This window comes from Chiloscyllium plagiosum, unplaced genomic scaffold (assembly GCF_037043375.1).
Source record: "Chiloscyllium plagiosum isolate Xiang-an unplaced genomic scaffold, Cpla_swu_hap1 HiC_scaffold_46, whole genome shotgun sequence".
NCBI lineage: Eukaryota > Metazoa > Chordata > Chondrichthyes > Orectolobiformes > Hemiscylliidae > Chiloscyllium > Chiloscyllium plagiosum.
This window is the reverse complement of record NW_028270184.1, coordinates 8,973,006-9,000,878: the sequence shown is the minus strand read 5'-3', so window position 1 is coordinate 9,000,878 and position 27,873 is coordinate 8,973,006. Positions and strand designations below refer to the sequence as shown.

General features: G+C 51.8%; 1 protein-coding gene across 5 annotated transcripts in view; it reads right to left on the bottom strand.

The window, feature by feature from the left end:
- Positions 1-27,873, bottom strand: part of LOC122546658 (RAS guanyl-releasing protein 2-like) — a 129,882-nt gene that overhangs the window by 25,028 nt on the left and 76,981 nt on the right. For 4 of the 5 annotated variants that reach the window (XM_087983696.1, XM_087983695.1, XM_087983694.1 and 1 more), the window contains 5 exons: positions 25,210-25,383; positions 22,926-23,042; positions 18,325-18,600; positions 9,484-9,564; positions 400-510 (listed from right to left, as the gene is read on the bottom strand). In XM_087983696.1, the coding sequence (XP_087839822.1) occupies positions 400-510; positions 9,484-9,564; positions 18,325-18,600; positions 22,926-23,042; positions 25,210-25,383 (759 nt within the window). The remainder of the gene's footprint in view (positions 1-399; positions 511-9,483; positions 9,565-18,324; positions 18,601-22,925; positions 23,043-25,209; positions 25,384-27,873) is intronic. The other variant, XM_087983692.1, reaches the window with a different exon arrangement.

Sequence of the window (27,873 nt, the reverse complement as noted above, 5' to 3'; positions counted from 1 at the left end):
ACACACACAGATACACACACACACACACACACACACAGACACGCACACAGAGACATGCACACAGAGACACGTACACACACACAGGCACACACACAGACTCGCACACACACAGACAAGCACACACACACACAGACATGCACACACACACAGACACGCACACATGCACACACACACACACAGACACGCACACACACACAGGCACGCACAGACACACGCACACACACACACACACACACACACACACACACATGTGATTTAATATCTCGCCTCCTCGGGGATTCCCCACTCTACCCCGTGTGCGGTGAAATACCGGAACCGCACAACCCCACTTTGCATTGGACCCGGTTGCCCAGACTGTTACAGGCAGACTCTGGCCCTTAGGCCCAAGGCTTCACCTACCTCCACCATCTTGAGGATGTGCTTGTTGATGAGCTCAGGGTCTGTTTTGGGTTTGACAGCTGATGCCCATTCCTCAATAACCAGAGATTTGGGTGGTGTTGGGCTTGAGGGCTGCAAAGAGAGAGAAAAACATCATTAGCCCTCGAGATATCGTGCACCTGACACCCCTCAGACACCCGTAACGGGACCCCGAGTACCTCGTAGTCTGTGTTGTGGTCAGGCCGCAGTTACGCCACGGTGAGACCACACTGGGAGTACTGTGTTCTATTCTGGTCTTCCTACCTCAGTTGCCAAAGAGAGAGTGAAGTGGATCTCTAGTATGACACTGGGGATGGTAGGATTGTCATGTGAGGGGATTCATAGATCCATAGAGATGTACAATCTGCAAACAGACCCTTGGGTCCAACCCGTCCATGCTGATCAGATATCCCAACCCAATCTAGTCCCATTTGCCAGCACTTGGCCCATATCCCTCTACACCCTTCCCAATTCATGTCCCCATCCAGATGCCTTTTAAATGTTGTCATTGTACCAGCCTCCACCACTTCCTCTGGCAGCTCATTCCACACATGCACCACCCTCTGTGTGAAAAAGTTGCCCCTCAGGTCCCTTTTATATCTTTCCCCCCTCACCCTAAACCGACACCCCTCTAGTTCTGGACTCCCCCACCCCAGGGAAAAGACCTTGTCTATTTAGAGTCAAGATTAGAGTGGTGCTGGAAAAGCTTTCATGGATCTATGAACCCTTCCTGATGAAGGGCTCCTGCCCGAAACGTCAATTTTCCAGCTCCTCGGACACCGCCTGACCTGCTGTGCTTTTCCAGCACCACTCTAATCTTGACTCACTACCTGGTACGGCATCTGTCCCCCTCAAGATCAGAGATGGTTACAGAGAGTGGGGAACTCGGCCCGGACAATCACAAAGGCCAACCTCCCATCTACAGAATCCATCTCCCAGGGTCAAGGGAAGGCCGCCAGCGTTCTCAAAGACCCAGCCCACCCTGGCAATGTTTGTCTACAACCTCTACCATCGGGGAGAAGGTACAGAAGCCAGAACACACGCACCAGCCGGTTTCCAAACAGTTTCTACCCTCCTGCTGTTAGAATACTGAATGGCCTCACAAACATTCGCCTGTCCCTGTGTTTTTGTTGTTGCCGCTGTTTCCCTATTATTTACTATCGATGCTGCTTAACTCTGTGAGCTGCCTGGATCGCTCGCTAGACAAAGCCTCGGTACACGGGACAATCGATTCAATTCAATTTAGATTTTCAAGATATCAGGGCATACCAGAGTTGGAGAGGGAATGTGGCACTGAGGTAGAGAACTGACCACGATCATACTTAACAGGGGAGCCGATTCGAAGGGACGAATGGCCTAATCCTAATCCCAATTTTTCTCTCTCTCTCTCTCTCTCTCGGTTCCTTCCCACTCCGAAACTCCTAATTGATTTCCCAGAATTCCCCGAGGCTCTCAGGGAAGTTCGAATTCGACTGGAAGAAAGTGAACACCAGCCCTCTTTTTCGGAGAAAGGGAAGGAGACAGGAAGCAAGGAACTGTGGGATACTGAGCTTCACTACTGTCATCGGGAAGCCGTCAGAAGCTATTTTTAAAGATGTTACAACAGGGAACTTGGGTAAACTCAAGGTAATCGGGCTGAGTCTGAGTACAGGGGTTGGGAGGTCATATTGTGGCTGTACAGGACATTGGTGAGGTCACTTTTGGAAGACTGTGTTCAGTTCTGGCCACCCTGCTATAGGAAGGATGTTGTTAAACTTGATGGGGTGCAGAGAAGGATGGTGCCGGGGTTGGAGGGGTTGAGCTACAAGGAGGGGCTGAACAGGCTGGGGCTGTTTTCCCTGGAGGCTGAGGGGTGACCTTATAGAGGTTTATAAAATCATGAGGGGTCATGGACAGGGTAGATAGATAAGGTCTTTTCTCCAGATTGGGGGAGTCCAGAACTAGAGGGCCATAGGTTTAGGGTGAGAGGGGCAAGATATAAAAGGGACCTAAGGGGGAACTTTTTCACCCGGAGGGTGGTACGTGTGTGGAATGAGCTGCCAGAGGAAGTGGTGGAGGCTGGTACAATGACAACATTTAAGAGGCATTCATTGAGGATATCTGGTCGGTGTGGATGAGTTGGACGGAAGGGTCTGTTTCCGTGCTGGACATCTATATGACTCTAAGAGTCAACATGGTCTTGTGAAAGGGAAGCCATGAGTACACAGGGCATTGCGGTTTGTTGAGATAACTCGCGCTGTGGATAAAGGGGAACCTGTAGATGTCTGGTATTTGGATTTCCCGAAGGCATTTGCTAAGGGGGCTCATCAAAGAGTGTACAGAAAATAAAAGCTCAAACTGCCGGGGAGAGTTCATTGTCATAGGCAGAAGATTGGATGGCAAATAGCAACCAGAGACCTGGCATAAATGGGGTGAGGGGCAAGATGTAGTGAGTCATAGAGTTCTACAGCATGGAAACAGACCACTCGGCCCAACCAGTCCGTGCTGACCCATAATCCCAAACTAAACTAAACACTGACCCACCGAAGAGAATGCCACCCAGACCCCTTCCCTATTACACAACATTTATATCTGACCAATCCACCCTAACCTGCACATCCCTGGGCACTATGGGACAATTTAGCACGGCCAATCCACCCTAACCTGTACATCCCTGGGCACCATGGGACAATTTAGCACGGCCAATCCACCCTAACCTGCACATCCCTGGGCACTATGGGACAATTTAGCACGGCCAATCCACCCTAACCTGCACATCCCTGGGCACTATGGGACAATTTAGCACGGTCAATCCCCCTAATCTGCACATCCCTGGGCACTATGGGACAATTTAGCACGGCCAATCCACCCTAACCTGCACATCCCTGGGCACTATGGGACAATTTAGCACGGCCAATCCACCATAACCTGCACATCCCTGGGCATTATGGGACAATTTAGCACGGCCAATCCACCCTAACCTGCACATCCCTGGGCACTATGGGACAATTTAGCACGGCCAATCCACCCTAACCTGCACATCCCTGGGCACTATGGGACAATTTAGCACGGCCAATCCACCCTATCCTGCACATCCCTGGACACTATGGGACAATTTAGCACGGCCAATCCACCCTAACCTGCACATCCCTGGACACTACGGGACAATTTAGCACGGCCAATCCACCCTAACCTGCACATCCCTGGGCACTATGGGACAATTTAGCACGGCCAATCCACCCTAACCTGCACATCCCTGGGCACTATGAGACAATTTAGCACGGCCAATCCACCCTAACCTGCACATCCCTGGGCACTATGGGACAATTCAGCATGGTCAATCCCCCCTAACCTGCACATCCCTGGACAATATGGGACAATTTAGCACGGCCAATCCACCCTAACCTGCACATCTTTGGACCGTGGGAGGAAACCCCACACAGACCCGGGGAGAACAGTCACCTGAGGGGTGCCGTGAGGTAGCAGTGCTAACCAGTGAGCCACCGTCCCTCCCCTAAATATTATCGAAATAGTGAGCGGTTTTAGAACTCTGAGGTGTGGTGACCTCTGAGTGTCCTAATGTGTGAATAACAGAAAGTCAGTCCGCTAGGCACAGATCATCAGGAACACTGTTAGCGCTGTATGTTTTATTGGGAGGGGAATTGAATGGAAGATTAGGGGGAGTCATGTTATGGATCAGATCAGACCCACTCAACATCTCTTAAGGAAGCGGGCCAGACCCTCACCTTTCTTTATTTTAAAGTTAGATGGGAAGCGGACATTCTAGATGTTAAACACAAGACAATTTTTGTAAACACTGTCGTTAAAATGCTCACTAAATGAAGGTGAGCTATCAGACACCTTAACAGAATGACAGATACAGTAATTATTACTAATTATCTGTTCCAGTGTAGTAACAGCCCATGAACACACACACTTGGCAAAAGAGGCGCATTCGGAAAAAGAGATTTATCTCACGGGTAACCCAGCAGCAGAGAGAGAAACCCTACAGTCTCCCTGTAACCGAGAGGTCGATCGTGGAGTTGAGGGGCTTGGTTTAGGAGGAGAGACTGAGTAGATTGGGATTATATTCATTGGAATTCAGAAGATTGGGGTGGGGGGTGGGGGGCATCTTATCGAAACATGTAAAATTATGAAAGGAATAATTAAGATAGGTGCAGAAAGGATATTTCCACTTGGTGGGAGGGTGCAAGGTGTGAAACTTGGACAAGAGGGCATAATGAGGGGGAGCAGACTTTTTTTGATCAGTAGAGGAATTAAGGGTTACAGAGAGCGGGTGGGTGAGTGAAGCTGAGGCATGAAAAGACCGACCATGATCTTATTGAATAGCGGGGCAGGCTCAAAGGATCTGATCGCCTACTCCTGCTCTGGGTTCTCAGCCTCTTATGAGGGAAAAGAGACCTTTGACATTTGGAAACCTCCTGCAGCTTCCAACCCTGTTGAGACTCCAACAACAACTGTGTCATGTGAAGCCTAAAAAAATAAGCTACATATCTGTGAGAGCTGGCCACACCCAGCCAGGCTGCATCTATTGTTCCAACTTTTTGTACAAAATGCCATCATGAGTTATTTAGAGGCATGCCAAGTAGCCAGGTCGAGACCTCTGTCTTAAAACCTCTCTTTAAAAACAAAACAGACAAAATTCTCCTCTTGCAGAAGAATCCAGATCCCAGAGGGTGGGTAGGGTGGGAGACGGGGTGGGTCACTGTTTAGAAATGATGGGGGGGGTTTGGCGTGGGTCACCAATTATGGCAGATTTGAAGAAACTCTTTTAAGAGGTTCATGAGTCTTTGAGTTCATGAGGAAACCACCGTCCTTCCTCAAATAGAGGCGGGACAATGGCTCAGTGGCTAGCACCACTGTCGCACAGCGCTAGGACCTGGGTTCAATCCCACTCTCGGGCGACTCTCTGTGTGGAGTTTGCACATTCTCCCCGTGTCTGCGTGGGGTTTCCTCCAGGTGCTCCGGTTTCCTCCCACAGTCCAAAGCTGTGCAGGTTAGGGTGGATTGGCCATGCTAAATTGTCCCCTAGTGTCCAGGGATGTGCAGGTTAGGGTGGATTGGCCGTGCTAAATTGTCCCATAGTGTCCATGGATGTGCAGGTTAGGGTGGATTGGCCATGCTAAATTGTCCCATAGTGCCCAGGGATGCGCAGGTTAGGGTGGATTGGCCATGCTAAATTGTCCCATAGTGCCCAGGGATGTGCAGGTTAGGGTGGATTGGCCATGCTAAATTGTCCCATAGTGCCCAGGGATGTGCAGGTTAGGGTGGATTGGCCGTGCTAAATTGTCCCATAGTGCCCAGGGATGTGCAGGTTAGGGTGGATTGGCCGTGCTAAATTGTCCCATAGTGTCTATGGATGTGCAGGTTAGGGTGGATTGGCCATGCTAAATTGTCCCATAGTGCCCAGGGATGTGCAGGTTAGGGTGGATTGGCCATGCTAAATTGTCCCATAGTGCCCAGGGATGTGCAGGTTAGGGTGGATTGGCCGTGCTAAACTGTCCCATAGTGTCCAGCGATGTGCAGGTTAGGGTGGATTGGCCGTGCTAAACTGTCCCATAGTGTCCAGCGATGTGCAGGTTAGGGTGGATTGGCCATGCTAAATTGTCCCATAGTGTCCATGGATGTGCAGGTTAGGGTGGATTGGCCGTGCTAAATTGTCCCATAGTGCCCAGGGATGTGCAGGTTAGGGTGGATTGGCCGTGCTAAACTGTCCCATAGTGTCCAGCGATGTGCAGGTTAGGGTGGATTGGCCGTGCTAAATTGTCCCATAGTGTCCATGGATGTGCAGGTTAGGGTGGATTGGACGTGCTAAATTGTCCCATAGTGCCCAGGGATGTGCAGGTTAAGGTAGATTGGCCGTGCTAAATTGTCTCATAGTGTCCACGGATGTGCAGGTTAGGGTGGATTGGCCGTGGGAAATGCAGGGAAAGAGTAGGGATGTGTCTGGTGCGATGCACTTCGGAGGTTGGGTGTTGACTTGATGGGCTGAATGGTCTGTTTCCATATGCAGGGATTCTATGATGATGGAAACGGACCCAAACTGTTTTTAAGGATGGGATCGATAGATTTTGATCAGTGACAGAGGAGATAGTTATCAGGTATCAGTGGGATTGTGAGAAATCAGATCAATTTGGTTCTTATTGAACACTGCAGCTGGCTCGAGGGGCCAAATGGCCTCCCCTACTCCTAATACCCCTACACAACACTCCCTCAGAGCTAACCCTCCGACAGTGCGGCACTCCCTCAGCACTGACCCTCCGACAGTGCGGCGCTCCCTCAGTACTGACCATCTGACAGTGCGGCGCTCCCTCAGTACTGACCCTCCGACAGTGCGGCGCTCCCTTAGTACTGACCCCCTGACGATGTGACACTCCCTCAGTACTGACCCTCTGACAGTGCGGCACCCCCTCAGTACTGACCCTCCGACAGTGCGGCACTCCCTTAGTACTGACCCCCTGACGATGTGACACTCCCTCAGTACTGACCCTCTGACAGTGCGGCACTCCCTTAGTACTGACCCTCTGACGATGTGGCACTCCCTCAGTACTGACCCTCTGACAGTGCGGCACCCCCTCAGTACTGACCCTCCGACAGTGCGGCGCTCCCTCAGTACTGACCCTGTGACAGTGCAGCGCTCCCTCAGTACTGACCCTCTGACAGTATCGCACTCCCTCAGTACTGACCCTCCGACAGTGCGGCACACCCTCAGTACTGACCCTCTGACGGTGTGGCACTCCCTCAGTACTGACCCTCCGACGGTGCAGCACCCTCTCAGTACTGACCCTCTGACGGTGTGGCACTCCCTCAGTACTGACCCTCCGACGGTGCAGCACCCTCTCAGTACTGATCCCCCGACAGTGTGGCACTCCCTCAGTACTGACCCTCTGACAGTGCGGCGCTCCCTCAGTACTGACCCGGTGACAGTCTGGCACTCCCTCAGTACTGACCCTCCGACAGTGCGGCACTCCCTCAGTACTGACCCTCCGACAGTGTGGCACTCCTTCAGTACTGACCCTCCGACAGTGCGGCACTCCCTCAGTACTGACCCTCCGACAGTGCGGCACTCCCTCAGTACTGACCCTCCGACAGTGCGGCACTCCCTCAGTACTGACTCTCCGACAGTGCGGCACTCCCTCAGTACTGACCCTCCGACAGTGCGGCACTCCCTCAGTACTGACCCTCTGACAGTGCGGCGCTCCCTCAGTACTGACTCTCCGACAGTGCGGCACTCCCTCAGTACTGACCCTCTGACAGTGCGGCGCTCCCTCAGCACTGACCCTCCACAGTGCGGCATTCCCTCAATACTGACCCTCCGACAGTGTGGCACTCCCTCAGTACTGACCCTCCGACAGTGCGGCAATCCCTCAGCACTGACCCTCCACAGTGCGGGGCTCCCTCAGTACTGACCCTCCAACAGCGCGGCACTCCCTCAGTACTGACCCTTTGACTGTGCGGTGCTCCTTCAGTACTGACCCTCCGACAGTGTGGCACTCCCACAGTGCTGACCCTCCGACAGTGCGGCACTCCCTCAGAACTGAACCTCTGACAGTGCCCACTCCCTCAGTACTGACCCTCCGACAGTGCGGCACTCCCTCAGTACTGACCCTCTGACAGTGCCCACTCCCTCAGTACTGACCCTCCGACAGTGCGGCACTCCCTCAGTACTGACCCTCCGACAGTGCGGCATTCCCTCAGTACTGACCCTCCGACAGTGCGGCGTTCCCTCAGTACTGACCCTCCGACAGTGCAGCACTCCCTCACTACTGACCCTCTGACAGTGCGGCATTCCCTCAGTACTGACCCTCCGACAGTGCAGCACTCCCTCACTACTGACCCTCTGACAGTGCGGCACTCCCTCAGTACTGACCCTCCGACAGTGCGGCATTCCCTCAGTACTGACCCTCCGACAGTGCGGCACTCCCTCAGTACTGACCCTCCGACAGTGCGGCGCTCCCTCAGCACTGACCCTCCGACAGTGCGGCACTCCCTCAGTACTGACTCTCCGACAGTGCGGCACTCCCTCAGTACTGACCCTCCGACAGTGCGGCACTCCCTCAGCACTGACCCTCCGACAGTGCGGCGCTCCCTCAGTACTGACCCCCTGACAGTGCGGCACTCCCTCAGTACTGACCCTCCGACAGTGCGGCACTCCCTCAGCACTGACCCTCCGACAGTGTGGCGCTCCCTCAGTACTGACCCTCTGACAGTGCGGCACTCCCTCAGTACTGACCCTCCGACAGTGCGGCGCTCCCTCAGTACTGACCCTCCGACAGTGCGGCACTCCCTCAGCACTGACCCTCCGACTGTGCGGCACTCCCTCAGTACTGACCCTCCGACAGTGCGGCACTCCCTCAGTACTGACCCTCCGACAGTGCGGCACTCCCTCAGTACTGACCCTCCGACAGTGCGGCACTCCCTCAGTACTGACCCTTCGACAGTGCGGCGCTCCCTCAGTACTGACCCTCCGATAGTGCGGCACTCCCTCAGTACTGACCCTCGGACAGTGCCCACTCCCTCAGTACTGACCCTCCGACAGTGCGGCACTCCCTCAGTACTGACCCTCCGACAGTGCGGCACTCCCTCAGTACTGACCCTCCGACAGTGCGGCACTCCCTCAGTACTGACCCTCCGACAGTGCGGCACTCCCTCAGTACTGACCCTCCGACAGTGCGGCACTCCCTCAGTACTGACCCTCCGACAGTGTCCACTCCCTCAGTACTGACCCTCTGACAGTGCGGCACTCCCTCAGTACTGACCCTCCGACAGTGCGGCACTCCCTCAGTACTGACCCTCCGACAGTGCGGCACTCCCTCAGCACTGACCCTCCGACAGTGCGGCACTCCCTCAGTACTGACCCTCCGACAGTGCGGCACTCCCTCAGTACTGACCCTCCGACAGTGCGGCACTCCCTCAGTACTGACCCTCTGACAGTGTGGTGTTCCCTGATTACCACACTCGGAGTATGTTCATTCATTTATGAGCTGGGTTGCCTGGAAGAAGTTTGAGTGGAGTTGGAGCTGGGGTTTTGGAATGCGAACCCAATGAACAAATCTCCCTACTCACCGCTGACTTGGATGTGCGAGGTTCCCGTAACAAGGACAGTTTGTAAATCTCATCGTCAGTGTGGAACTGGTCCAGGGAGACCTGTCATTGAGATTAGAAGGTTAGTGGGGAGTTGGAGGAAATCTGCTCTCCTTGGAGAAGCTGTGAAGGTGAAATGTGGATCTCATCAAGGAGATGTCGACATCACTGTCATCACATTGGGCTCTGTTTACAGTGTAAGCTGAATCAATCAATTCCCTCTCTCACTCAGTTTTCAACAAGATGATTTATTAACCAGCTTCTTCAAAGCAATATAATATAAAACTGCTTTTCTGATAGTGAATCATTAGTTAACAGGCACATTGAGCAATATAAACATTCCTCCCGATAAATACACACACATACACACAGACTCTCATACACACATGCACACACTCACACTGTCTCTCACACACACACAGACTCTCATACACACATGCACACACTCACACTCTCTCACACACACACATACACACAGACTCTCATACACACATGCACACACTCACACTCTGTCTCTCACACACACACAGACTCTCATACACACATGCACACACTCACACTCTGTCTCTCACACACACACAGACTCTTATACACACATGCACACACTCACACTCTCTCTCACACACACATACACACAGACTCTCATACACACATGTACATACACACTCTATCTGTCACACACACAGACTCTCATACACACACACTCACACTCTCTCTCACACACACATACACACAGACTCTCATACACACATGTACATACACACTCTATCTGTCACACACACAGACTCTCATACACACATGCACACACTCACACTCTCTCACACACACACATACACACAGACTCTCACACACACATTCACACACTCACACTCTGTCTCTCACACACACATAAACACAGACTCTCATACACACATGCACACACACACACTCTCTCACACACACACATACACACAGACTCTCATACACACATGCACACACTCACACTCTGTCTCTCACACACACACAGACTCTCATACACACATGCACACACTCACACTCTGTCTCTCACACACACATAAACACAGACTCTCATACACACATGCACACACTCACACTCTCTCACACACACACATACACACAGACTCTCATACACACATGCACACACTCACACTCTGTCTCTCACACACACACAGACTCTCATACACACATGCACACACTCACACTCTGTCTCTCACACACACACAGACTCTTATACACACATGCACACACTCACACTCTCTCTCACACACACATACACACAGACTCTCATACACACATGTACATACACACTCTATCTGTCACACACACAGACTCTCATACACACATGCACACACTCACACTCTCTCACACACACACATACACACAGACTCTCACACACACATTCACACACACACACACTGTCTCTCACACACACACATACACACAGACTCTCATACACACATGCACACACTCACACTCTCTCACACACACACATACACACAGACTCTCATACACACATGCACACACTCACACTCTCTCACACACACACATACACACAGACTCTCATACACACATGCACACACTCACACTCTGTCTCTCACACACACATACACATCGTTCTCATACACACATGCACACACTCACTCTCTCACACACACACACACAGACTCTCATAAACACATGCACACACTCACACTGTCTCTCACACACACACACACACACAGACTCTCATACACACATGCACATACACACTCTGTCTCTCACACACACATACACACAGACTCTCATACACACATGCACACACTCACACTCTGTCTCTCACACACACATACACATCGTTCTCATACACACATGCACACACTCACACTCTCTCTCACACACACACACACAGACTCTCATAAACACATGCACATACACACTCTCTCTCACACACACATACACACAGACTCTCATACACACATGCACACACTCACACTGTCTCTCACACACACACATACACATAGACTCTCATACACACATGCACACACTCACACTCTGTCTCTCACACACACATACACACAGACTCTCATACACACATGCACACACTCACACTCTCTCTCACACACACACATACACACAGACTCTCATACACACATGCACACAGTCACACTCTGTCTCTCACACACACATACACAGAGACTCTCATACACACATGCACACACTCACACTCTCTCTCACACACACATACACACAGACTCTCATACACACATGCACACACTCACACTCTCTCTCACACACACACATACACACAGACTCTCATACACACATGCACACACTCACACTCTCTCTCACACACACATAAACACAGACTCTCATACATACATGCACACACTCACTCTCACACACACATACACACAGACTCTCACACACACATGCACACACTCACACTCTGTCTCACACACACACATACACACAGACTCTCATACACACATGCACACACTCTGTCTCATACACACAGACTCTCATAAACACATGCACACACTCACACTCTGTCTCTCACACACACACATACACACAGACTCTCATACACACATGCACACACTCACACTCTGTCTCTCACACACACATACACACAGACTCTCATACACACATGCACACATTCACACTCTCTCTCTCACACACACATACACACAGACTCTCATACACACATGCACACACTCACACTCTCTCTCACACACACAGACTCTCATACACACATGCACACACTCACACTCTCTCTCACACACACATACACACAGACTCTCATACACACATGCACACACACACTCTCTCTCACACACACATACACACAGACTCTCATACACACATGCACACACTCACACTCTGTCTCTCACACACACACACAGACTCTCATACACACATGCACACACTCACACTCTGTCTCTCACACACACATACACACAGACTCTCATACACACATGCACACACTCACACTCTCTCTCACACACACACATACACACAGACTCTCATACACACAGCACACACTCACACTCTCTCTCACACACATAAACACAGACTCTAATACACACATGCACACACTCACACTCTCTCTCACACACACATACACACAGACTCTCATACACATATGCACATTCACACTCTCTCTCACACACACATACACACAGACTCTCATACACACAGCACACACTCACACTCTCTCTCACACACACACATACACACAGACTCTCATACACACGTGCACACACTCACACTCTCTCTCACACACACATACACACAGACTCTCATACACACATGCACACACTCACACTCTGTCTCTCACACACACATACACACAGACTCTCATACACACATGCACACACTCACACTCTCTCTCACACACACACATACACACAGACTCTCATACACACATGCACACACTCACACTCTCTCTCACACACACACATACACACAGACTCTCATACACACAGCACACACTCACACTCTCTCTCACACACACATACACACAGACTCTCATACACACAGCACACACTCACACTCTCTCTCACACACACACATACACACAGACTCTCATACACACGTGCACACACTCACACTCTCTCTCACACACACATACACACAGACTCTCATACACATATGCACATTCACACTCTCTCTCACACACACATACACACAGACTCTCATACACACATGCACACACTCACACTCTGTCTCTCACACACACACAGACTCTCATACACACATGCACACACTCACACTCTCTCTCACACACACACATACACACAGACTCTCATACACACAGCACACACTCACACTCTCTCACACACACACATACACACAGACTCTCATACACACAGCACACACTCACACTCTCTCTCACACACACACATACACACAGACTCTCATACACACGTGCACACACTCACACTCTCTCTCACACACACATACACACAGACTCTCATACACATATGCACATTCACACTCTCTCTCACACACACATACACACAGACTCTCATACACATGCACACACTCACACTCTGTCTCTCACACACACACAGACTCTCATACACACAGCACACACTCACACTCTCTCTCACACACACACATACACACAGACTCTCATACACACGTGCACACACTCACACTCTCTCACACACACACATACACACAGACTCTCATACACACATGCACACATTCACACTCTGTCTCTCACACACACATACACACAGACTCTCATACACACATGCACACTTACACTCTGTCTCTCACACACACATACACACAGACTCTCATACACACATGCACATACACACTCTGTCTCTCACACACACACACACAGACTCTCATACACATATGCACACACTCACACTCCCTCTCACACACACATACACACAGACTCTCATACACACATGCACACACTCACACTCTCTCTCACACACACACATACACAGACTCTCATACACACATGCACACACTCACACTCTGTCTCTCACACACATACTTACACACACTCCTGTCACACACATACATTCATTCACACACACGCACATGAACTCATAGACACACACATACACACAGTTACACATACACACATACTCACGCATGCACACATCCTCTCTTGCACACAAACCCACACTCATTCTCTTACACACACACACACAAATCTGTCGCACACATACACTCATGCACTCACACGGGCTCACATACACACACACATTGTCGCACACACACACTCACGCACATACATGGGCTCACACACATGCAGACACTCTCACACAGACACACATACAGACTCTGTTGCACACATACACACTCTGTCGCACACATACACACATGCACACACACGGGCTCACATACACACACATGCACATACACTCTCTCACACACATTCTGAACTTGCTCTCACACTCTCTCTTACACACATTCGGTCACACACATACATACATACACACTCCGCACACACAGACTCACAACACAAACATACATTCAGTCACATGCTCGTACATACACTCACACACACACTTACAAACGCGCACACCCCTTCTCTCATATACACACAAACACTCTCATCCACACATTTACACGTGCACACACTCCCTCACACATTACTACTCACTGACTCACACACCCTCACATACATATGCTCCAGCTCAAGACAAATAAAATAGAGATGGGTTTTCTGGAAATAGCCATGTAACCAATGGCATTAATGGGTTACTGATGAGAACAGACATATGAAGTAGGGGATTGCCCACAAGCTATTGATGTGACGTCCTGGGGTGTGTTGGCAAGTCACTAATGGCACATGGTTACAGACACAGCTCGCTCAGGAAACCTTGAGCTGATCACTCTTTCAGAAGAACAGTGAGGCTTTCAACCCGATTTAACGACCAGCGTTTTCTGTTCAGAAATGAGAGTGATCAGCTGGGGCAACTTGTTCTCAGCAGGCTTTCCTCCACCTCAACCTATCCCAAGCAAACACTCCTCAGATTAAACAAGCAACTCTCTGAGCCAGGCAGACTTAATATCAATCCTACTTAGAAAGCGAGTAAGGATTAACACCTTGCTGCATTTGCTCGATTTTGTCAATTTTTGCACCAGTGAAGGCCTGTGACAGGACAATTCATTATTCATTGGAGAACGAACATTCATGACAACAAAGTTGAGTTGCCGTGAGAGCGAACAGGTCTAAGGCTGAAGGCTGAGATAACAGGGATTGGAACGCGCTTGAGAATTAGAAATGAGTGCCAGGTATTGACAGAATTCTTTATGAAGAGCTCGGATTGGGATTATCTCTCACCCAGACCATGAATAAAAACTAACGTTTGCAGACCCGGGGAGGGGGCTCACTTCTTTTACTGAGCTGAGATGTTCAGTCTCAGTTTTTGATCGGGTTTAGGGCGGCAGGGTGGCTCAGTGGTTAGCACTGCTGCCTCACGGCGCCAGGAACCCGGGTTCGATCCCACCCTCGGATGACTGTGTGGAGTTTGCACATTCATCCCCGTGTCTGCATGGGGTTTCCTCCGGGTGCTCCGGTTTCCTCCCACAGTCCAAGGATGTGCAGGTTAGGGTGGATTGGCCATGCTAAATTGTCCCATAGTGCCCAGGGATGTGCAGGTTAGGGTGGATTGGCCATGCTAAATTGTCCCATAGTGCCCAGGGATGTGCAGGTTAGGGTGGATTGGCCATGCTAAAATGTCCCATAGTACCCAGGGATGTGCAGGTTAGGGTGGATTGGCCGTGCTAAATTGTCCCATAGTACCCAGGGATGTGCAGGTTAGGGTGGATTGGCCATGCTAAATTGTCCCATAGTGTCCAGGGATGTGCAGGTTAGGGTGGATTGGCCGTGCTAAATTGTCCCATAGTGCCCAGGGATGTGCAGGTTAGGGTGGATTGGCCGTGCTAAATTGTCCCATAGTGTCCACGGATGTGCAGGTTAGGGTGGATTGGCCGTGCTAAATTGTCCCATAGTGCCCAGGGATGCGCAGGTTAGGGTGGATTGGTCATGCTAAATTGTCCCATAGTGCCCAGGGATGTGCAGGTTAGGGTGGATCGGCCGTGCTAAATTGTCCCATAGTTCCCAGGGATGTACAGGTTAGGGTGGATTGGCCGTGCTAAATTGTCCCATGGTGCCCAGGGATGCGCAGGTTAGGGTGGATTGGCCGTGCTAAATTGTCCCATAGTGCCCAGGGATGTACAGGTTAGGGTGGATTGGCCGTAGTTACAGGGATAGGGTAGGGCAGTGTGTCTGGGTGGGATGTTTTTCGGAGGGTCGGTGTGAACCCGATGGGCAGAATGGCCTACTCCCACAGTGTAGGGGTTTTATGCATAAGGAGAAATTGTTCTGGATTGTGGGAGGACCTGCGACGTCTGGGGACACAGATTAACCAGATTCAACGAAGGAACCAGGGGAAGTGAAACTTGGAAGGTGTGGTCACTAAACTCCGAGATTATGTTTCGGGGAATAATTTAGCTTCGGAAAAATATAACTCAAGTGCATCGTATTCATCGGGGAACCAAGAGCAGTGACGTCAAAACAGACCATCGATGTTCCTGCAATTGTCAAGTGGGATAAGAGGAAATATTACAGCAACAGCAGTAGGGCTTTCGGCCCATTGACTCTCCTCCAGCATTTGATGGGATCGTGGCTGAGCTGATCACCCTCAGCTTCCCGCTCCTGCTTTTCCCCCTTCGATCCCCCTTCCTGACTGAAAATCGATCTCAGCCTTCAATCTACTCAACCACCCAGCCTCAACAGGCCTGTGTGGGAAAGGATTCCACAGATTCACCAACCCCTCTGCATGAAGACATTCCTCCTCATCTCTCCCTTCACTGGCTGCCCCCTTATTCTGAGAAACTGCCACCCCACCCCCTCCCCCCACGACTCTCCCACAAGGGGAAACAACCTCTCCACATCGATGCTGTCAAAGCTCAACGGATTTTATACGCTTCAATTAGGTCGCCTCTCGCTCTCGGAAACTCCAAGGAGTACCGGCCGTCCCTTCATTGGAATAAAGTGCAGCTCCCCATTCTTCCCGGGATCTTGCTCTGCACAATGCTGCACTCTGACACATGGTGGGCTGGGGCATGTGACTGTGTCCCTGTGTGTCCGTGTGTGAGACAGTGTGTGTGGGAGAGAGAGAGAGATAGTGTGTGTCAGTGTGTGTTCGAGTGTGTATGTGTGTGAGATAGTGTATGTGCACATTTGTGAGTGTGCATGTGTGGGTGAGAGTGTGCATGAGATACTGTGTGTGTGCAAGAGTGTGTGTGAGAATGTGTGAGTGTATGTGAGAGAGTGTGAATGTGAGTGTGTGTGTGTGAACGTGTGAGAGTGTGTGAGTGTGTATGAGTGAGTGAGTGTATGAAAGTGTGTGAGTGTGTCTGAGTGACTGTGTATGAGTGAATGTGAGTGTGTGTGAGAGTGCATGTGAGTGTGTGTGTATGATAATGTGCGTGTGAGTGTATGAGAGTGTGCGTGCGCGTGTAAGTGAGTATATGTATGTGTGAGTGTGTGTGAGCGTGTGTGTGAGTGAATGTGAGTGTGTGTGTGACTGTGACTGAGTGTGAGTGAGTGTATGTATGTGTGAGTGAGTGTGTGAGAGTACGTATGAGTGTGTGTATGAGAGAGTCTGTGAGAGTGAGTGTGTGTGAGCAAGTATGTGAGCGAGTGTGAGAGCGAGTGTGCATGTGCATATGTGTGTGTGTGCTTGTGCATGTGTGTGTGCGTGTATGTGCTTGTATGTTTGTGTGTATGTGCGTGTGTGCATGAGTGTGTGTGTTTGTGTGCGCGTGTGTGTGTGCGCGCGTGTGTGTGTGTATGTGCTTGTATGTGTGTGTGTGCATGAGTGCACGTGTGTATGTGTGTGCGTGCGTGTGTATGTGTGTGCGTGTGTATGTGTGTGTTTGTGTGCGCGTGTGTATGTGTGTGTATTTGTGTGCGCGTGTGTTTGTGTGCGCGTGTGTTTGTGTGTGTTTGTGTGCGCGTGTGTATGTGTGTGTTTGTGTGCGCGTGTGTATGTGTGTGTGTGCGTGTGTGTGTGTGCGTGTTTGTGTGCGCGTGTGTTTGTGTGCGCGTGTGTATGTGTGTGTGTGCGCGTGTGTATGTGTGTGTTTGTGTGCGCGTGTGTATGTGTGTGTCTGCGTGTGTATGTGTGTGTTTGTGTGCGCGTGTGTTTGTGTGCGCGTGTGTATGTGTGTGTCTGCGTGTGTATGTGTGTGTTTGTGTGCGCGTGTGTTTGTGTGCGCGTGTGTATGTGTGTGTCTGCGTGTGTATGTGTGTGTTTGTGTGCACGTGTGTGTGTGTGTGTGTGTGTGTGTGCGTCTGCTTACCGTCAGCAGGCTGACCAGGTCCATGCTGGGCTCAATGGGGGGTGCGGTGGACTGAATGCGGATGAGTTCATTCAGGATGGAGTAGAGCTGCTCCATCTTCGCCAGGTTGATGTGGCCTTGCTCCAGCCAGTCAGGGAGGGCCAGGTGAACAGCCAGCAGATCCTTGAGGTGCACGCCCAGGATGGGGAACCTGAAACCCGAGCTCTCGGCGAAACTCTTGCGGTAGTTGCTGTAGTTACCACAGGTTGTCACTAGCTCCGTCAGACTGTCGGAAATCTGGGCAAGAGAGAGAGAGAGAAGGGATGGGGAGGGCAAAGGTCAACTGGTATGAAGTTGAAGACACGAACTGTATCTTTAAGAGAGAATGAAGTGTTTTGCTCTAAGAGCTTACAAGCACCTGTCATATGACTGACCAGCAGTCTCAGAGGGTAGTGGGAAATTGAAAATATGTAACATTTGGCTGTGAAATAGATACCTGAGCTGGTTGCTGTTTTGACAATAATTTAAATTTGAGTGATCAGTTTAAAACTATACCCCAGGATACAAAAACCCAATCTAGTTTGGATTTACTGGTTTGCTAACATTGAACCAATGAGATGATCCGATGTTAGAGGCATGATTAAAAGGAAAAGCAGGCGTTTTGAAAGTTAGACAGAGTAACTGCCGTTGTGAAACACTCCCATTCAGAAACTCTCCCAAAGATACCTTTTCATATGAAACACATTCGCAGTGAAAGACAGAAGACAACCCTGGCAGATCTTCAGCTGAAAGAAGAAAGGTACCAGAAGCAACAGCCGCTGTATGGTTTTGAAATTAAGTCGATGTAATTTTAATAAGTGTTTTACTGGAACAGTATATTGGTATAGAGTTGGAGGCAGGTAATAAACAGTTAAGAGAACGGGGGGCTTAGAGTTGTAAATAGTTGTTGTTTAATGTTCACTTTTGGAGTTAAAGAATGAATTGATATGATTTTCTTTAAATAATGGAATTTGGGAATTCTCTGACACTCATATTTTAACAGATTACGAGGCGAGGTGAGTGTTTCTGGGTTGAATTAGCAGCAGGGTTCACCACCGTGTCGCAACACAGCACTGTCTTAATCTGTGCCGCAAAGTGTTCCAGGCGTGTCTCTCTCTCTCTCTCTGTCTCTGTCTCTGTGTGTGTGTGTCTCTCTCTCTCTCTCTGTCTCTCTGTGTCTCTCTCTCTCTCTCCCAGTTGGCCCTCCCAACCCCTCCATCGGAATGCGAAAGGTGGGTAAGCCGACGAACACGTGAGAGGACAGTGCCGTTTGGTTGTGGGGGGGGGGGGGGGGGGGGAGTGTTTGTTTTTGAATTGCTGCAGCTGGGGACTATGCACCCGCGCGCGATGATTGACAATTAACTGCTGGGCTCTGTCGAATTTGGAAATCAGGCTGGTCGGCTCTGACAGGCCTCTCCCCGAGAAATGAATAATCCAATTAACGCCGCCCACACGTTGGTGCGGTTGGTTTAATTTTCACGAGAGGGAGCTGTAACGGAATGTGACCTTCCTTAGCTTCCGTCCATTTAAACATTGCAGACCGCTACAGAACAGATGCTGCTAAAACTTGAAAGGGTTCAGCAAAGATTTACAAGGATGTTGCCAGGGTTGGAGGGTTTGAGCTACAGGGAGAGGCTGAACAGGCTGGGGCTGTTTTCCCTGGAGTGTCGGAGGCTGAGGGGTGACCTTATAGAGGTTTATAAAATCATGAGGGGCATGGATAGGGTAAATAGGCTAAGTCTTTTCCCTGGGGTCGGGTAGTCCAGAACTAGAGAGGCATAGGTTTAGGGTGAGAGGGGAAAGATATAAAAGGGACCTGAGGGGCAATTTTTTCACACAGAGGGTGGTGCGTGTATGAAATGAGCTGCCAGAGGAAGTGGTGGAGGCTGGTACAATGACAACATTTAAAAGGCATCTGGATGGGGACATGACTAGGAAGGGTTTGGAGGGATATGGGCTGGGTGCTGGCAGGTGGGACTGGAGTAATTTCGGATATCTGGTCACCATGGATGAGTGGGACCGAAGGGTCTGTTCCCATGTTGTACACATCTATGGATCTATGAGTCAATGTTTGACCAAAACATTTCAATGAATACTCAAGGTGTTCATCATGGAGGACTTACAATGTCCATTCAGAGAGAGACAACGCCCTCTGGACCCTGTCTCTGATCGGTGAGGTGTTCTATAGGCTCTGATCGGTGAGGTGTTCTATAGGCTCTGATCGGTGAGGTGTTCTATAGGCTCTGATCAGTGAGGTGTTCTTTAGGCTCTGAGCGGTGCACAGCTCTATAGGCTCTGATAGATGCACAGTTCTATAGTCCTTGATCGGTGCACTGTTCTATAGGCTCTGATCGGTGAGTTGTTCTATAGGCCCTGATCAGTGCAGTGTCCTATAGGCTCTGATCGGTGCACAGCTCTATAGGCTCTGATCGGTGCAGTGTTCTATAGGCCCTGATCAGTGCACTGTTCTATAGACTCTGATCGGTGCACAGTTCTATAGGTTCTGATTGGTGCGGTGTCCTATAGGCTTTGATCGGTGAGGTGTTCTATAGGCTCTGATCGGTGCACAGTTCTATAGGCTCTGATCGGTGCATAGTCCTATAGGCTCTGATCAGTGAGGTGTTCTATAGGCTCTGATCGGTGCACAGTTCTATAGGCTCTGATCGGTGCATAGTTCTATAGGCTCTGATCGGTGAGGTGTTCTATAGGCTCTGATTGGTGCACAGTTCTATAGGCTCTGATCGGCGAGGTGTTCTATAGGCTCTGATTGGTGAGGTGTTCTATAGGCTTTAATCACTGCAGTGTCCTATAGGCCCTGATTGGTGCACAGTTCTATAGGCTCTGATCGGCAAGGTGTTCTATAGGCTCTGATCAGTGCACAGTTCTATTGGCTCTGATTGGTGAGGTGTCCTATAGGCTCTAATCGGTGCACTGTTCTATATGCTCTGTTCAGTGAGGTGATCCATAGGCCCTGATCGGTGCCGTGCTCTATAGGCTCTGATCACTGCAGTGTTCTATAAGCTCTGATCGGTGAGGTGTTCTATAGGCTCTGATCGGTGCAGGGCTCGATAGGCTCTGATTGGTGCATAGTTCTATAGGCTCTGATCGGTGAGGTGTTCTATAGGCTCTGATCGGTGAGATGTTCTATAGGCTCTGATCGGTGCAGGACTCTATAGGCTCTTATTGGTGCACAGTTCTATAGGCTCTGATCGGTGAGGTGTTCAATAGGCTCTGATTGGTGCACTGTTCTATAAGGCTCTGATCGGTGAGGTGTTCAATAGGCTCTGATTGGTGCACTGTTCTATAAGGCTCTGATCAGTGCGGTGTTCCATAGGCTCTGATTGGTGCACTGTTCTATAAGGCTCTGATCGGTGAGGTGTTCAATAGGCTCTGATTGGTGCACTGTTCTATAAGGCTCTGATCAGTGCGGTGTTCCATAGGCTCTGATCGGTGCACTGTTCTATAGACTCTGATCGGTGAGGTGTTCTATAGGCTCTGATCGGTGCGGTATTCCATAGGCTCTGATCGGTGCGGTGTTCTATGGGCTCTGATCGGTGCGGTATTCTATAGGCTCTGATCGGTGCGGTGTTCTATAGGCTCTGATCGGTGCAGTGTTCTATAGGGTCTGATCGGTGCACTGTTCTATAAGGCTCTGATCGGTGTGGTGTTCTATAGGCTCTGATCGGTGCACTGTTCTATAGGCTCTGATCGATGAGGTGTTCAATAGGCTCTGATCGGTGCACTGTTCTATAGGCTCTGATCGGTGAAGTGTTCTATAGGCTCTGATCACTGCAGTGTTCTATAGGCTCTGATCGGTGAGGTGTTCTATAAGGCTCTGATCGGTGCAGGGTTCTATAGGCTCTGATCGGTGTGGTGTTCTATAGGCTCTGATCGGTGCACTGTTCTATAGGCTCTGATCGGTGAGGTGTTCAATAGGCTCTGATCGGTGCACTGTTCTATAGGCTCTGATCGGTGAAGTGTTCTATAGGCTCTGATTACTGCAGTGTTCTATAGGCTCTGATCAGTGAGGTGTTCTATAGGCTTTGATCGATGCGGTGTTCTATAGGCTCTGATCGGTGAGGTGTTCCATAGGCTCCGATCAGTGCACAGTTCTATAGGCTCTGATCGGTGAAGTGTTCTATAGGCTCTGATCGGTGAGGTGTTCTATAGGCTCTGATTGGTGCACTGTTCTATAGGCTCTGATCGGTGAGGTGTTCTATAGGCGCTGATCGGTGCACTGTTCTATAGGCTCTGATCGGTGCAGTGTTCTATAGGCTCGGATTGGTGCAGGGTTCTATAGGCTCTGATCGGTGCAGTGTTCTATAGGCTCTGATTGGTGCAGGGTTCTATAGGCTCTGATCGGTGCACTGTTCTATAGGCTCTGATCGGTGCAGGGTTCTATAGGCTCTGATTGGTGCAGGGTTCTATAGGCTCTGATCGGTGCAGTGTTCTATAGGCTCTGATCGGTGCAGTGTTCTATAGGCTCTGATCGGTGCAGTGTTCTATAGGCTCTGATCGGTGCAGGGTTCTACAGGCCCTAAGCAGTGCACAGTTGAACAGAACCCCGTTCCCTAGGCTCCTACCTTTACGACATCGGGGCTGACGTAATGGTAGGTTTCCTTCAGGCGGGAGATGGCGCTGTGACTCAGCCCACCGATCACTGCCATCAGAGTGTTGTAATTCTGGAGCTGGAGCAGTCTCTGCAAGGGACAGAAAACATAGGGAGCTTTACTCTGTATCTAACCCCGTGCTGTCCCTGTCCTGGGGAGGGTTTGATGGGGGGACAGTGTAGAGGTAGCTTTACTCTGTATCTAACCCCGTGCTGTCCCTGTCCTGGGGAGTGTTTGATGGGGAGGACAGTGTAGAGGGAGCTTTACTCTGTATCTAACCCCGTGCTGTCCCTGTCCTGGGGAGTGTTTGATGGGGGACAGTGTAGAGGGAGCTTTACTCTGTATCTAACCCCGTGCTGTCCCTGTCCTGGGGAGTGTTTGATGGGGGACAGTGTAGAGGGAGCTTTACTCTGTACCTAACCCCGTGCTGTCCCTGTCCTGGGCAGTGTTTGATGGGGGACAGTGTAGAGGGAGCTTTACTCTGTATCTAACCCCGTGCTGTCCCTGTCCTGGGGAGTATTTGATGGGGGACAGTGTAGAGGGAGCTTTACTCTGTATCTAACCCCGTGCTGTCCCTGTCCTGGGCAGTGTTTGATGGGGGACAGTGTAGAGGGAGCTTTACTCTGTATCTAACCCCGTGCTGTCCCTGGCCTGGGGAGTATTTGATGGGGGACAGTGTAGAGGGAGCTTTACTCTGTATCTAACCCTGTGCTGTCCCTGTCCTGGGGAGTGTTTGATGGGGGGGACAGTGTAGAGGGAGCTTTACTCTGTATCTAACCCTGTGCTGTCCCTGTCCTGGGGAGTGTTTGATGGGGGACAGTGTAGAGTGAGCTTAACTCTGTATCTAACCCCATGCTGTCCCTGTCCAAGGAGTGTTTGATGGGGGGACAGTGTAGAGGGAGCTTTACTCTGTATCTAACCCCGTGCTGTCCCTGTCCTGGGGAGTGTTTGATGGGGGGACAGTGTAGAGGGAGCTTTACTCTGTATCTAACCCCGTGCTGTCCCTGTCCTGGGGAGTGTTTGATGGGGGACAGTGTAGAGGGAGCTTTACTCTATATCTAACCCCGTGCTGTCCCTGTCCTGGGGAGTGTTTGATGGGGGACTGTGTAGAGGGAGCTTTACTCTGTATCTAACCCCGTGCTGTCCCTGTCCTGGGGAGGGTTTGATGGGGGACAGTGTAGAGGGAGCTTTACTCTGTATCTAACCCCGTGTTGTCCCTGTCCTGGGGAGGGTTTGATGGGCGACAGTGTAGAGGGAGCTTTACTCTGTATCTAACCCCGTGCTGTCCCTGTCCTGGGGAGTGTTTGATGGGGGACTGTGTAGAGGGAGCTTTACTCTGTATCTAACCCCGTGCTGTCCCTGTCCTGGGGGGTGTTTGATGGGGGACAGTGTAGAGGGAGCTTTACTCTGTACCTAACCCCGTGCTGTCCCTGTCCTGGGGAGGGTTTGATGGACGACAGTGTAGAGGGAGCTTTACTCTGTATCTAATCCCGTGCTGTCCCTGTCCTGGGGAGTGTTTAATGGGGGACAGTGTAGAGGGAGCTTTACTCTGTATCTAACCCCGTGCTGTCCCTGTCCTGGGGGGTGTTTGATGGGGGACAGTGTAGAGGGAGCTTTACTCTGTATCTAACCCCGTGCTGTCCCTGTCCTGGGGGGTGTTTGATTGGGGACAGTGTTGAGGGAGCTTTACTCTGTATCTAACCCTGTGCTGGCCCTGTCCTGGGGAGTTTTTGGACGGGGGGGACAGTGTAGAGGGAGCTTTACTCTGTATCTAACCCCGTGCTGGCCCTGTCCTCGGGAGCTTTTGGCCGGCGGGACAGTGTAGAGGGAGCTTTACTCTGTATCTAACCCCGTGCTGTCCCTGTCCTGGGGAGTGCTTGATGGGGGACAGTGTAGAGGGAGCTTTACTCTGTATCTAACCCCGTGCTGTCCCTGTCCTGGGGGGTGTTTGATTGGGGACAGTATTGAGGGAGCTTTACTCTGTATCTAACCCTGTGCTGGCCCTGTCCTGGGGAGTTTTTGGACGGGGGGGACAGTGTAGAGGGAGCTTTACTCTGTATCTAACCCCGTGCTGTCCCTGTCCTGGGGGGTGTTTGATTGGGGACAGTGTAGAGGAAGCTTTACTCTGTATCTAACCCTGTGCTGTTCCTGTCCTGGGGAGTTTTTGACGGGGGACGTCATGTGCCTGATTGGTCAGAAGTCTCCCGCGCTGGGCCCCTGACCTTTGACCCGTGCCCTTCGCATTGGGTTGCCGTACCTGGGCGACGTGGACGAATTTGGTGATGACCTCTGCCCTCTGTTGCGGGGTGCGCATGCTCAGTACCATCATCTGGACCCACTGGGACACGCTGTTGAACAGACTGATGAACCTCTCCAGGATAGGGTTATCCTTGGTGCAGCCATGTTTGGCAAAACTCTGGTAGTCCCTGAACTGCCAATGAGAAAGGACGGAGAGGATTGCGGAGGAAGAGAATTCGACTGAGAGATTGAAGAGAAATCTCACACTGCTCACCTCACCCATCCCAACCCGCAGCATGCCCGCTCCGCCAACGGGACATTTTTACGAGGAAGTGCCCACCTCATCAGCAGAGTGCTTTCTTTCCATTCACCACTCCCCCAACCAGAGCCCATCCACCGGACAGATATTTGTGCATATTTCAACACTGTCAGAGGGTCAGTGCTGAGGGAGTGCCGCACTGTCGGAGGGTCAGTACTGAGGGAGTGCCGCACTGTCAGAGGGTCAGTGCTGAGGGAGCGCCGCACTGTCGGAGGGTCAGTGCTGAGGGAGTGCCGCACTGTCGGAGGGTCAGTGCTGAGGGAGCGCCGCACTGTCGGAGGGTCAGTACTGAGGGAGTGCCGCACAGTCAGAGGGTCAGTGCTGAGGGAGTGCCGCACTGTCGGAGGGTCAGTGCTGAGGGAGTGCCGCACTGTCGGAGGGTCAGTACTGAGGGAGCGCCGCACTGTCAGAAAGTCTGTACTGAGGGAGTGCCGCACTGTCGGAGGGTCAGTGCTGTGGGAGCGCCGCACTGTCGGAGGGTCAGTACTGAGGGAGTGCTGCACTGTCGGAGGGTCAGTGCTGAGGGAGTGCTGCACAGTCGGAGGGTCAGTACTGAGGGAGCGCCGCACTGTTAGAGGGTCAGTACTGAGGGAGCGCCGCACTGTCGGAGGGTCAGTACTGAGGGAGCGCCGCACTGTCAGAGGGTCAGTGCTGAGGGAGTGCTGCACAGTCGGAGGGTCAGTACTGAGGGAGCGCCGCACTGTCGGAGGGTCAGTACTGAGGGAGCGCCGCACTGTCGGAGGGTCAGTACTGAGGGAGTGCAGCACTGTCGGAGGGGCAGTACTGAGCGAGAGCCACACTGTCAGAGGGTCAGTACTGAGGGAGCGCCGCACTGTCGGAGGGTCAGTACTGAGGGAGCGCCGCACTGTTAGAGGGTCAGTACTGAGGGAGTGCCGCACTGTCGGAGGGTCAGTACTGAGGGAGTGGGCACTGTCGGAGGGTCAGTGCTGAGGGTGTGCCACACTGTTGGAGGGGCAGTACTGAGAGAGTGCCGCACTGTCAGAGGGTCAGGACTGAGGGAGTGCCGCACTGTCGGAGGGTCAGTGCTGAGGGAGAGCCGCACTGTCGGAGGGTCAGTGCTGAGGGAGTGCAGCACTGTCAGAGGGTCAGTACTGAGGGAGTGGGCACTGTCGGAGGGTCAATGCTGAGGGAGCGCCGCACTGTCGGAGGGTCAGTACTGAGGGAGCGCCGCACTGTCAGAGGGTCTGTACTGAGGGAGTGCAGCACTGTAGGAGGGGCAGTACTGAGCGAGAGCCACACTGTCAGAGGGTCAGTACTGAGGGAGTGCTGCACTGTCGGAGGGTCAGTACTGAGGGAGCGCCGCACTGTCGGAGGGTCAGTACTGAGGGAGCGCCGCACTGTCAGAGGGTCAGTACTGAGGGAGTGCCGCACTGTCGGAGGGTCAGTACTGAGGGAGTGCCGCACTGTCGAAGGGTCAGTGCAGAGGGAGTGCCGCACTGTCGGAGGGTCAGTACTGAGGGAGTGCCGCATTGTCAGAGAGTCTGTACTGAGGGAGTGCCGCACTGTCGGAGGGTCAGTACTGAGGGAGTGCCGCACTGTCGGAGGGTCAGTACTGAGGGAGTGCCGCACTGTCAGAAAGTCAGTACTGAGGGAGTGCCGCACTGTCGGAGGGTCAGTGCTGTGGGAGCGCCGCACTGTCGGAGGGTCAGTACTGAGGGAGTGCTGCACTGTCGGAGGGTCAGTGCTGAGGGAGTGCCGCACTGTCGGAGGGTCAGTACTGAGGGAGTGCCGCACTGTCGGAGGGTCAGTGCTGTGGGAGCACCGCACTGTCGGAGGGTCAGTACTGAGGGAGCGCCGCACTGTCGGAGGGTCAGTACTGAGGGAGTGCCGCACTGTCGGAGGGTCAGTACTGAGGGAGTGCCGCACTGTCGGAGGGTCAGTACTGAGGGAGTGCCGCACTGTCGGAGGGTCAGTACTGAGGGAGCGCCGCACTGTCGGAGGGTCAGTACTGAGGGAGTGCCGCACTGTCGGAGGGTCAGTACTGAGGGAGCGCCGCACTGTCGGAGGGTCAGTACTGAGGGAGCGCCGCACTGTCGGAGGGTCAGTACTGAGGGAGCGCCGCACTGTCGGAGGGTCAGTACTGAGGGAGTGCTACACTGTCGGAGGGTCAGTACTGAGGGAGTGCCACACTGTCGGAGGGTCAGTACTGAGGGAGTGCCGCACTGTCGGAGGGTCAGTACTGAGGGAGTGCTACACTGTCGGAGGGTCAGTACTGAAGGAGTGCCGCACTATCGGAGGGTCAGTACTGAGGGAGTGCCGCACTATCGGAGGGTCAGTACTGAGGGAGTGCCGCACTATCGGAGGGTCAGTACTGAGGGAGTGCCGCACTATCGGAGGGTCAGT